Source organism: Mustela putorius, unplaced genomic scaffold (genome assembly GCF_011764305.1).
Source record: "Mustela putorius furo isolate JIRA1106 unplaced genomic scaffold, ASM1176430v1.1 tig00003850_pilon_pilon_pilon, whole genome shotgun sequence".
Lineage (NCBI taxonomy): Eukaryota > Metazoa > Chordata > Mammalia > Carnivora > Mustelidae > Mustela > Mustela putorius.
This window is the reverse complement of record NW_025422002.1, coordinates 15095529-15107599: the sequence shown is the minus strand read 5'-3', so window position 1 is coordinate 15107599 and position 12071 is coordinate 15095529. Positions and strand designations below refer to the sequence as shown.

Below are 12071 nucleotides of genomic sequence, written 5' to 3'. Positions count from 1 at the left end.
CAGGTGGCAGGATTCAGCAAGGCTAGGGCAGCCTGATTACCACTAAGACATCACGTGAATGGGAGAGAGGATGAAAACCCTCTTGCCTGAGGCCAAGTAGAACAAAGTATGTCCCAGAATCAGAGGCCCCGGCACATTTCCCACACCAGCAGGGGAGGATCTCTTGCAAGGGACACTGGAGACTACCCGCACAAGGCTAGGACAGGGACAACCTACATGCTGGTATGAAAACAGCCTTGGCCAGGCCCCTGGGATGGGGCTGTCCATGCCAGGGAAGGTTCCGGAGGCAAGGAGCGAGGCTCTGCTCCTACCACCACCTCCTGGCCTAGAGCCTCTCCAGTGAGTCACCCACGGAGGTGAGCGATGCCACACAGCCGTGTTGCTATTTCGGTTCTTTTCTGATTTTTCAGACCTTGAGGGAAAACAGGGTTATTTTTAGCTGAGCCAAGCTTTCGGGGAGAAAAATGACTCCTAAACAGGCCAATCTCCTGTGCAGGATGCACATATGGACTTGCAGCCGGGCTAGAAAAAGGATATTCCTGTGGCTCAGGACCAGGCTGCTCTGTCCCAGTTGCACAGCGGTGACTGTCGACGTATCCTGGTCCAAGATGGTCACAGGCTGGCCTGTGGCTCCCTCGGGGCTTGCGATGCTGTTCTGAAGCTGGAGCTCATACTGCTCGGAAGGCATTGACAGCTCTGGCCGCCCAGAAGCAGAAAGAACCAAGTGGAAGAGACAAGAGCAAAGACAGGGAACGTTACAAACCAATACCACCACCCCACCCCAAATCCCTGGACCCAACCATCCGTACGAATGCTTGATTTTTCTTTCTTTCTTTTTTTTATTTGCTTAGTTTCTTCAACACTTTTTTTTTTTTAATTCCAGTATAGTTAACACACAGTGTTATAATTTTCTCGACACTTTAAAATTTAACAGTATTCTCCGTGCCCATGGACAAAACTGACACTCTCCATAAATTTTCAGAAGCAATCAGTTTTTTAGTGACTGTCATAAACTGCTTTTTTTTTTTTCCTAATTAAGCACAGCTTCTGACAGCAATTGTAGGCTCCCTGCAGAATCCATAAGTTAAGTGAATTCTGCTGCTGCACCGAGGGGCCTAGAGTGGGGCTCAGTGGAGCCATGTGCCTCTGGGAGTGGGGGGTTTCCAAAAAGGCACCAGTCCATGGTTTTCCACCGGGTTTGGGGAGCTCAGTCTAGGATCTGCAAAGAATGTTCTCCGTCACCATCCTGACCATCCATCAAGGTTTCCCAGCTCAGTGTCACGTTGTAGAAGAGAACTCACTCAGTCTGGGCCGGGATGAAAAACGATTTCCCCAGGAAATGAGGGACCCTGCAAAACCCGCCACTTTGGTGTCCTTCTTCCACACCCTGTGGGTAGTGACCACGAACGCTCTTATAAATGGCTATTGCTGTCCACAAAAACAAGATGTGGCGGGACTGTGCCTGCTGCTTTAGGGGCCTATCACCACATTTTATCCCATAACAACCCCTGGCGCAGGTACTGCTGATGCCCACACCTTCAAGATGGTGGTGCTATGGAAATCGAGGCAAGAATCCCACAGGGTCCTCCAGTGGGGGAGTGGCGGAGCTGGGATTCAAACCAAAGACAGCAGGATGAATCACTGAACACTACAACAAAAAACTAATGACGTACTATACAGTGGCTAACTGAACATTAAAAAACAAAACAAAACAAAAAAACCCAGAAAGACAAAAAAAAAAAAAAAACAAGAAAACCAAAAAACTAAAAAAACAAAGAGCACAGGAACACTTTTACTTGACCCCTCCCAGTCCTGTCCCTCAACTTTCCTACCAAGCAACCTGCTCAGTACGCTGTAGGCGTGGCCACATCCCGGCCCTCTAGCTAAGGGAGGCAACTGGTCCACCTCCTGTCTTAGGGTGTCTTCTGTGTTGTTCTGATAAATCCCCAAGAATTTGCCCTAGAGCAGAGGGTTCTCAAAGTATGGGCCCTCAAAGTATGGACCATCAATGTCACCTACTAGCTGCCAATGACTGGCCTTACCCCAGAGCTGCTGATACAAATTCTGGGGGGTGGGCCTGAAGCTCTGAGTTTGCACAGGCTGTCTGGGTGATTCCAGCACATGCTAGAATGGAGAATCCTCTAGCATATACACAGTCCGTCTCCTCGTTCTCTACCCAGGGGAAGCCCAGCCAAACTAGGCTGAGATTCTTGAGGATTATATGTACAGAATATGGCAGCAGGGCATCAAGGATCCACACCGTAAGAAAATAATGCCATTGCTCAATCAAGCAGTATTACTTTATGCTGTTTTATGAAGTGCTAGCTTCCTCCCTTATTTGACTTCTCCAGACAAAGAGGCCATTTTGAGAAATGAACATACTGATTCTCAAAAGATCTTGCATGACAACATAATTAAAAAATCCTAAAACAAGGAAAATAAGGGGCTTGACTCCTGGAACACCTCTCAGAATGCAGAGCTCGCTACTATGAAAAGCACTGAATGCAGAAGGCTTTGCAGATGTTCAGGGTCACTGTTTATCTGTAAAAATAGGAAGGCTGCTCTTGGGGCACTGGACCAGCCCATCTATCATCTGCAGGGGTAAAGGACCATCCCCAGGGCTGCCCTTCTGTAAACCAGGAGGCCCACATGCTTCTAGGAGACCAGGCTCTGTGACCCTCCTGATCTTGGCCGACCCTCCAGACATGCTTTTCATCCCCTGCCACCACCACCCAGCCCAGGGTAGGCTCCAGGGATGACCATGGAGCTCCTGCAAAGGATCTCAGTCCAAGAGGATGGGAAGTTCACTCCCCTGCTTCTGGCTCCAGCCCCTGCTCACACAGACCATGTGAGCTAGTTCTAGGTAGCCACAGCTCAAGGGGGTGCTAGACTCCAAGTCCCTTTGACACCTGGGTCACTGACACCAGCCTCAGCAGGTGACTCTCCCAGCCTCAGTGCATTTCTCTGTCCCTTCCACCGTTCCACCCAAGTTCTTTCAGACACCAATTCCCTTAGTCAGCATGGTCTTCCCGCATTTTGTTCTGTCCGGTAATTTGGTTACTGTGCCAATCATGTCTTCAAGCAGCACAAACACCAACACCGTTAAGAACTGAGGAGAAGGACCAGCATCTCCCCCCGCCTACCCGCTGGAAACACTGCTCTGAAAGCAACACACATCCCCCTGGTTAGGAGCTCTAAGAGCCCCTCTCCTCCCTCCCCTGTCCCCACTTGTAAGATGTTTGCAGAATAACTGTCAGAGTGGCTGTTGGGCTGTGTGTTCCAGGAAGGCAGGAACCCAGGTGACATATGCAGCAGCCAGCAAACCATGGTACTGAGTAGGTGCTCAATAAACGGGCTTGGGGGTGCCTGGGTGGCTCAGTGGATTAAGCCACTGCCTTCGGCTCAGGTCATAATCTCAGGGTCCTGGGATCGAGTCCCACATCAGGCTCTCTGCTCGGCAGGGAGCCTGCTTCCCTCTCTCTCTGCCTGCCTCTCTGCCTACTTGTGATCTCTGTCTGTCAAATAAATAAATAAAATCTTTAAAAAATAAACAAAACGGGCTTGCAAGAAAGCAAGCCACCCAACAAAGGGAGGCAGACAGAAGGGAAATAAAGACATGGAAGAAAAGAGGAAAAAAGAAATTTTTAAGGAAGGAAAACTAAAAACAAAAAGAGAAAAAATTAATTGGGGTTGTAAGGATCTGCATGTTCATAAGTCCGGGTAACTGGCCTCTAACTTAGGATTCTCTAAGCCAATGCAGGGTGCTGTGCGAGACAGGCAACAGCAGAAATTCACACTCCTGTCCTGTCATCAGTCCTCACTTCCCTGTCCAGTCAACTCACTCAAAATGACAGTGATGTGACTTGTACTTCAATTAAAAAACAAAACAAAACACCCAAGCCCAATCCATCTAAAACAAATGAGCAGAATCTCCATTTGTATGACTAGGTCACTGTGGACCTTGGTGGTTCAGGTCTCGAGGCTTCCTTGTGGAAGCCGCTCTAGACCTGAGTCAACCAGAACCATCAGTCACACAGGTGTGTTCATTTTTGGAGGAAGTTTCGATCCTGTTTCTCCATCAATGAAAGGGAGGCAACGACATTCCTAATTCCTGCCCTGGGCTATCTTTTGTGTGTTCTGGCCCTTTGAGATCTATGGTAGATCAGTGACCCAGCCCACAAATTCTCTGGGTCCCCTGAGATGTGCTGTTCCTCTGGACTGTGACACCTGAGCTAATTCAGGGTGGGCTCTTAAGACTTCTTTATTAAATCACCCACCCTTAACCATGCTGACTACCCTCCCCGGTTGGGGCCCAGCTCTCAGATCTCTGGCTACGAGCCCCTGCCCTGCTTCTTACCCAGAAGGAGCCTAGTCCCAGCTTCCACAGTCTGAGGGGAACAGTGCTCTCTCACACTATAACTGCTCCCCAGATCCACTGCTCCCAGGTGAGGCAGGGTCTTTTAGGACCTCCTCTATGGAACAAAACCCAAGTTCCATGGATATGGAAGCATCTATGTGCTTCTTACACAATACCTTGCATCACAGACAGAGTGACCCTCCAACCTGGGGGAGACATCTGCCTCAACACATGTCAAAGCCCTCGGGACAGGTGAGTGACACCCTTGACCTCCTGGGCTCTGGCCATGATACATGGATAAACTTTTTTTAAAACGATAATAATAGTAATAATTCTTAGGAGGATGGGTGCTGCATTAAGAACTCTCACCATATAAAATGCATCCTAGGTCCGTAGCGTTCTAGAATTACCAGAACAAATCCATATCCACTAATTAACTTTGCCCTCAAAGCATAAGCAGAAAGGCCTCAAGGTATCTGAAGGAGAAACTGAGCCCCAGAGGGTGGGCAGTAGCTGGCCAAGATTGGCCGGCAGTTAGCAGCAGACCAAAGGCAAACCCATTCCCATGAGACGCTCACAGCTTCTGACACTCTCCAAACAAAGGGATGGATATACACCCAAAAGGACCGAAAACAGTGTCCTGAAAAGAGTATTTGCACACCCATGCTCCTAGTAAAACTATTCACAATAGCCGAGACTTAGAAACAACCCCAAGCGCCCATCGACAGATGAATAGGTAAGCATTCAACAAGTATCAATACACATATGCTAGAGTGTTATTAAGCCTTAAAAAAAAAATTCTAGTACATGCTACAATGTGGATGAGCCCTGAGGGCATTATGGCTAAATGAGATAAAGCCAGTGACAAAAAGACGAATACAGTAGGATTCATCTTATTTGCGGTCCCCAGAGAAGTCAAAGTCACAGAGACAGCAAGAAAGATGGCCACTGCCAAGGGCTGGGGAGGACGAATGTGGAGCTAGTGTTTAATGGAAACGGGAGTCTCAATTTTGGGAAGATGAGAAAGTTCCAAAGAGGGCTGGAGGAGATGGTGACATGATAATGAGAGTTATCTTAGTGCCACCAAACCGCACACTTAAAAATGGTGAAAATGGTAATTCTGTTATGGGCGTTTTACCACAATGATAGAAAGGGTAGCCTCTGCCATGTTGAGTCAGTGACCCACCTGTGATCTTTCCTTGCCTGATCTTCTGCACCTTGTAGCGAATGGAGGTCCCCACCATCAAGTAGACGTCATAAGCTGGATTCAGAAGGATGTTCTCCAGAATGAGCAGCCTGACCTCCGCAGGGCGCACGTGCTTGGAAGAAAGAGGGTAGAAAGGATGAGGTGGGGGGTGCGGGGGCTCAGCGGGTACAGTCAGTTAAGCCTCCAACTCTTGACCTCAGCTCAGATCTCAATCTCAGTATCGTGAGTTTGGGCCCGGCGCTGGTTCCCACACCCAGCACAGAGCCTACTTATTAAAAAAAGAAGAAGAAAAAGTGAGGTGCGGGTGGGGAACAGGGAGCAGTGTGGGCAGGACAAAGAGTCTAGAACTTCTCAAGATGCTTACATGAGGATAGGAAAGTTAGCGGTAAAGAAACAAGGCAATGCTCAGAGCCCCACACCTTCAGACCCCTCAAAGCCCCAGGGGAACCCTGTGTGTTCACGAGGCCCATGTCCAGTGGCTACTGCTGGACGGTGCTGAGCACATCACTTTACATTAACGTACACTATAGCTCAATGTGCAGTCATCATAGTTACAAAGAAAGAAAAGTAAGGAGTGAGATCATGGATACTGTGGCCACCAGGGGCTCAGGGGCTCAGGGGCTCCACCCACGGAAGCCCAAAGATCAGGGAGCTTGGGGAACCAAGGGCAAACCTGGAAAGGGGGAGCAACACATGTCCCTCCACCCCACCCCCACCACGCCGTGACCTCCTCAACGGGAAATGGCATGAAAGACTTGAAATGGGAGAACGATCACCAGTGTTGAACCCAGCACACCCCTTGGGTCACCGGAGTCTCTGGGGGCCCGCGCCTTCCCTTGCCTTTGATCTACTGGCAACTCATCAAGTTGGAGGAAACTTGGCAAAGAAAATGATTCTCATCCACAGAAATGCCAATACATTGTCTCAGGTGGAGAGGGCATCGATCAGCACCCCATGGATACTGACCAGTTCTGTGTCTGTTCCCAAATTCTTGGGGGTCTCCTGGGCCCCAGGTGTAACATCTTACAGGTTTCCTCACTTAATAGGAAGTTACATAGTATCTTCGATCATCCAAAGAGACAAAAGCAGCCTTTGGGCCGGGCTCTGCTCTGGTGAGTGCTTTCTAGTGTGGCAAGCAGGGAAGCCTCCTACAGGCACCAGGCAGGACAAGAGGGAATTCCAGCTCAGGGGCGGGGTAGGCTGGGCTCAGGCCACAAATAACAAGAGGCAAATGGTCTCCAAACATGATCTGCAGGGTGCTACGGGATGAGCTCCTGTAATGTGGCATGTCCTGCGCTTCTAAAACCCCCCATGACCCCTGCAGGGCCTATAGGCTAAAAGATGAAAGAGGGCATCAGGAGGCATACTCTCATCTGTCACTTTAGAAAGTCAGTGGTGGATGGAGTACGGCACGCTCCCTGTGTGAGCTCCAGGAACCAGGCAAATGAAAGGAAGGTCTCAGGGCTGTAGTTCAATGGAGGCAGGGCAGACATGTGCCCATGAGAACAGGGAAAAAGAGCCTTTCCTTTCTGCTGTCCTATACCCCTCTCCAGACGGTGCTGGAGCAGGTGCTAGTGAGGCCAGGGTAACTGGGGGAAGGGGAGGGGAGGGAAGGAGTCTTAGCTCTCCACAGATGGGACCACCAGTCCCAGTGCTCAGAGTGGGACCTAGGAAGGGATGGCATGGAGGACACCTGGAAGCCCCCAGTTTTTCCAGAGCTCCAAAGGCTTGGCTGCATCCCTCCACAGGAACCAGTGCAGGGGGGTTGCTGAACATCAGTGGGTTAATGGGCATCCCCTTCCCTGACCTGCCTCAAAACGGACCATGGACCAACTACTTTGTGACTCTGGAGATGGTACCCTCTGGTCCTCCAACTACGTCCCTCAGAAGCTGTGGAACCCTTCCTCCAAAAACCAAACCCAACGAACAGAAACACAGAATCACACCCTGAAGTTCCCAGTTCATGAAGAGTGAAACTTTCATGGTACCACGCCTAAATGCGCTCACAGATGTGAGCCACCTCAAAGAGCCCAGTGCCCCCTGACCCCTGAGGCCCACCTTGTAGACAGCCTCCTGGATGCGCGCCTTAAGTTTGGAGCTCCCCGTCTTCATCCCGGACACGAGAACAGTGTCCCCCTGCTTGGCCACCTTCTCCATCTCGGAGATGTAGGAAGGAGGGATATACGTGGACTCCAAGAACGTGAGGATTCTGGAGAGGGAAGATGTCATCAGACCTGACTGCAAAAGCAAGGACCTTAACAGATTCACCAGTTGCTAGCACCTCCTGGGAGGGGCCACACCCTTAAGTGAGTGGCGGTGCCCTGCTTGGCACCACATAGAAATGTGTCCCCGAAACTTCCTACATCAGAACTGCCCACCTCCTGGTGAACAGTGCAGATTCCTGGGCCCCATACAGGCCTTTGTCCGCAAGAAGCCTGGCACTGTGCTTTTTATCAAAATCCACATGCAATGATGGTAAACCCTGATACATGAGGACCACCTGCTTCAACAAAATGCTTCACGTTCACAGGTGTGACAGGTGAGGCCCATGGAAACTAGGAAGCAGGCCCAGGAGCACAGACCCAGCTGGGGTGGGGCCAGCAGTGCCCACCAGGCTCCCAGGGACCCCTATGATGTTCTACCCACCCCTCTGGGCCAGCTCCTGCCACTGGGAAATGATGTTCAATGACCCTTCCTCCAAGTCAGGAAGAGGGTATCACACCCATCTTATTGCCCCACGATAAGGCATTGGGCTGTGGGGAGAAGCCAGGATGTGGAGACCCCACCATGTAGGCAAGAAGCAGGGCTGGCTTGAGGGATCTTTCCACGTGGTCTCTCTCTCTCGCAGCCTCTAATTTACAGGTGAGCCCGCCTTTCCACTTGAACAAGAGCAGTGCGCTGGACGCGCTTCCATTCTCCCCAAGATATGCCGGCTGTGGTAGTGTGCTGTGACTGATTTCCCTGTCTCGTCTGACTAGGTGTCACATGCTGATTTTAATAAAAACAAAGGGCACTGTGGTTGCAACCTGCCTTAGTGCTTTTGATTTCGATTAACATTCAGCTCATGTACAGAGTGCATGGACACTTAGGGGCTGTCATGGTAGGAAACGCACCTGCTAGCACAGACTGGGGCAGGGAACCAGCGTTCTCTGAATGTCTAGCAGGTGTCAGGCCCAGGGCGGGGCTCCGAATACCATGTAGACCCACACAGCTGCTCTCAGAAGTAGCCACATTACTCTCCTCTCTCTGACAGAGGGAGACGCCGATGCCCAGACAGGCTGCACTCCTTGACTAAGGCAATAGGCAGGAAGTGACCAGGCCAGGTTGGGAATCCAGGTCTCTTTGACTGTCCAGCCCATGTTCCTGGCTTCGTGAGACACCAGAAATTCCAGTGCTCACGCAGAAGACGAAGGTTGAGGGCCCCATTCCCCCCTGCCCCCAAAGACCTCTGACCCAAAAGAGCAACCCGCCTTGCACAGTATCAGGGCATAGTGATGTCTGCCATGGGAATAAGCATGGGCTAAGCCGAGATGTTCCTTAAAGCCTGGAGCTGGACTTGGAAAGGTGTAAACAGAAGACCAGATTCTTAACTCCCCACAAAATACTTACTAATTGCAAAGGGATAGGACAGTGACTTCACAGTGGGGCACCTGAGCAGGCACCATCTACCCCAAGTGATGACCGTGAAGGTCGTCCGCGACAGACCCACCAAACCGTGATAAGATACAATCAGGAGACTACAGAAGCTCACCTCTGTGATCTTCCTGCCAAAGATGCAAAGCTCTGCATCTAATCAGGAGGGAATATCAGATAATCCCAAAATGAGGGACATTCTACAAAAAAACTGAACTGTAATCTTCACAAGCATCTTGGTCCCAAAAGAAAGACAGACCAAAGAACTATCTTAGGCTGAGAAAGATAGGACAACAGACAGCAGGCGACTCTGGCTGGGTTTTGTGCTTCCTATGAACAATATAACTAGGATAGACTGGCAAGGCTTGAATGAGGTCTGATGACTGTAGGCATCAGTGTTCATCTCCTCATTTTGATGATGTTGCGCGTAAGCCAGAAAATGTCTCCGTGGTAGCAAAGGCACATTAAAATAATTAGGGACATCAAGTTGGCTCTCAGACGGTTCAGGGACACCACTTTTTGTATTATACTTGCAACTTTTCTGTAAGCTGAAAATAGCTGCAAAGTTTTAAAGGGGCACCTGGGTGGCTCAGTCAGTTGAGCATCTGCCTTTGGCTCAGATCATGATCTCAGGGTCCTGGGATCGAGTCCTGCATCGGGCTCTCTACTCAGCGGGGAGCCTGCCTCTCCCTCTCCCTCTGCCTGCTGCTCCCCTCTGCCTGTGCTCTCTGTCAAATAAATAAACAAGATCTTTAAAAGAATTTCTTTTTTAAGTTAAGTCTTCCTCCACAACTAGAGAGTATGTTAAGTGAAATAAATCAGAGGAAGACAAATACCATATGATTTCACTCACAAGTGGAATTTCAGAAACAAAATAAACAACCAAAGGAAAAAGAAAAGAGAGAGAGAGACAACCCAAGAAAGAGAGTCTTAATTATACAGAGAACTTGTGGTTAGCAGAGGGGGGGTGAGTGGGGGGATGGATGACATAGGGGATGGGAATTAAGGGGGGCACTTTTATGAGCACTGGGTGATTTATGGAAGTGCTGACTCACATATTATACCCCTGAAACTAACATAGCATTGTATGCTAACTATACTGAAATTAAAATTTTATAAAGACTATAAGAGAATACTTTTAAAAATTAGATCTTCTTCCCTTAAAAGAGACTAAAACTTGATTCGATAAGGCCTGAGGCACTGCAGGATAGCAAGGGAAATGAGCCCAGTCCTTGGGTCTACACCAGGACCAGCCAACAGGACCTTCTGCTCCCCATCTTCTCTGTGCAACATGTCATAACCACTAGCCACATAGCAAACAAGCACGTGAGACACAGCCAGTACATCCAAGGAACTGGAGTTTTCATTTTACCTCATTTAAATTTAAATAGCCAGGGTTGGTGGCTACCAACCATTGGATAGTGAAGATTTATATAGATGTAAGTCCAATTCTAGCTCTGCCACTTACCAGCTTGACCAGTGGCTTAAATCTTTGTTTCTTTGTCTGAAAAATGGCAAAAATGGTGGTACATAGCACATAACAAGCCCATCTGTATCCCCCAGTGCTGGGGAACACAGGGCTGGAAATGTCTCCCCAGCCACAACCTGCCTCCCCTTTAACTGACCCCCAGCGGAGGGCCACAGGCAACCCTTCCCTGTACCATGGGACAGCTTCCATTATCTGGGGCAAGTCTTCTCTTCCACAGCTGGGCATGCCAGCCTCCTCCACAATTTCCCACACCCAGAGCACACCCCAGCGGAGAGCAGAAGCAGCAAGGTTCCCACACAGCTGTGGGAGCCGAAATGCTCGTCCTTGCTCAGTCATGGGGGATGCCAGCCAGCATCCTGACGACCCTGGGTTCCTTGCCGATGGTGATGGTGCTGCTCAAAGTCCCCCACCCTGTGTGGAGCCAACTGACACCTCCTTCCTGCTTTTCCTGCAAAGGTGAGGCACCTCTTACCGCAGAGCGTTGTGGGAGTCCGAGAACCCATCAGCCTCCGTGTCCTTCACGATCGTCCAGTCAAAGACCAGCCCAGCCAGGGTGCTGAAAGTGTTCCCTGCAGGAAAAGATGGGGGAAGTGGGGGGAGCAGAAAGGCTCAGAGTTAACTCCCTGGAGCCAGGGGGAGGGGAAAATGCACTCAGGACCACCCCTCTGCAAAGCAGGTGTTATGCCCCCATTTCAGGAAAAGGAAACTGAGGCCTCAAGAGTCAGGGGATGAAGGGCGACAGCTCATCTCTCCCCTGGATCCTGGGACTCCCAGGGTCCCAGCGTGGAGGAAATGGCAAGCCACCCAAGCCAGACTTAGCTCTGCAGTTGGCTTACAGTTCGGGATGTCAGGACATGTGAGCCCAAATGGGCCCAGTAATGATTTTGAAGACGGGACTCAGAGTGGGTCCTAACACTCTAGTGTGCGTACAAGGTCTGGTTGGGCATCAGTCAACACCCCGCAGTGGGGTGGGAGATGGCAACCAGTGGCTCTGAGGCCCCATCTCCTAGGAGCTGTAGCTTTGCTTTTACCTAGGCAATGCTGCTTTTACATTGTTGAGTTAAGTCCCATCATCTCGAATGAAGAAATGCACCAAATAAATTCAACTCCCAAGTTCTCTTGGAAAGTCTACAGAGCTGGATTCCTGGGCCAATGTCCCTCTGGAGACCAGTGGTTGGCTCAGCCTTGCTAGGTGGGATCATGGTCTTGGATTTGCCACACTCCCTGCCATGCCCTATTGCCCCCCTGCCCCCCCCACAACAGCCCTCATCTGCATTCCCTGCCTGCCTGGCAACCCAGATAAGAGCATCTGGGATCTGGAAAAGCTCCTTCTACGGTGCAAAGGGTAAGGCACTTAGTGCCAGATGGGCCCCAGGTCCTGCCCC

The 12071-nt window shown here is 50.2% G+C and overlaps 1 protein-coding gene across 5 annotated transcripts in view; it reads right to left on the bottom strand.

Annotated features, from left to right (window-relative positions):
* NUP210 (nucleoporin 210) overlaps window positions 1–12071 on the bottom strand; it is a 103565-nt gene that overhangs the window by 68196 nt on the left and 23298 nt on the right. For all 5 annotated transcript variants that reach the window (XR_006601569.1, XR_006601568.1, XM_045063374.1 and 2 more), the window contains exons 4-7: window positions 11159–11255; window positions 7623–7773; window positions 5544–5676; window positions 538–696 (exon numbers count right to left, since the gene is read on the bottom strand). Coding sequence is in view for 3 of the 5 variants with exons in the window: in XM_045063374.1 (XP_044919309.1) it covers window positions 538–696; window positions 5544–5676; window positions 7623–7773; window positions 11159–11255 (540 nt within the window). In the remaining 2 variants the exon portion in view is untranslated. The remainder of the gene's footprint in view (window positions 1–537; window positions 697–5543; window positions 5677–7622; window positions 7774–11158; window positions 11256–12071) is intronic.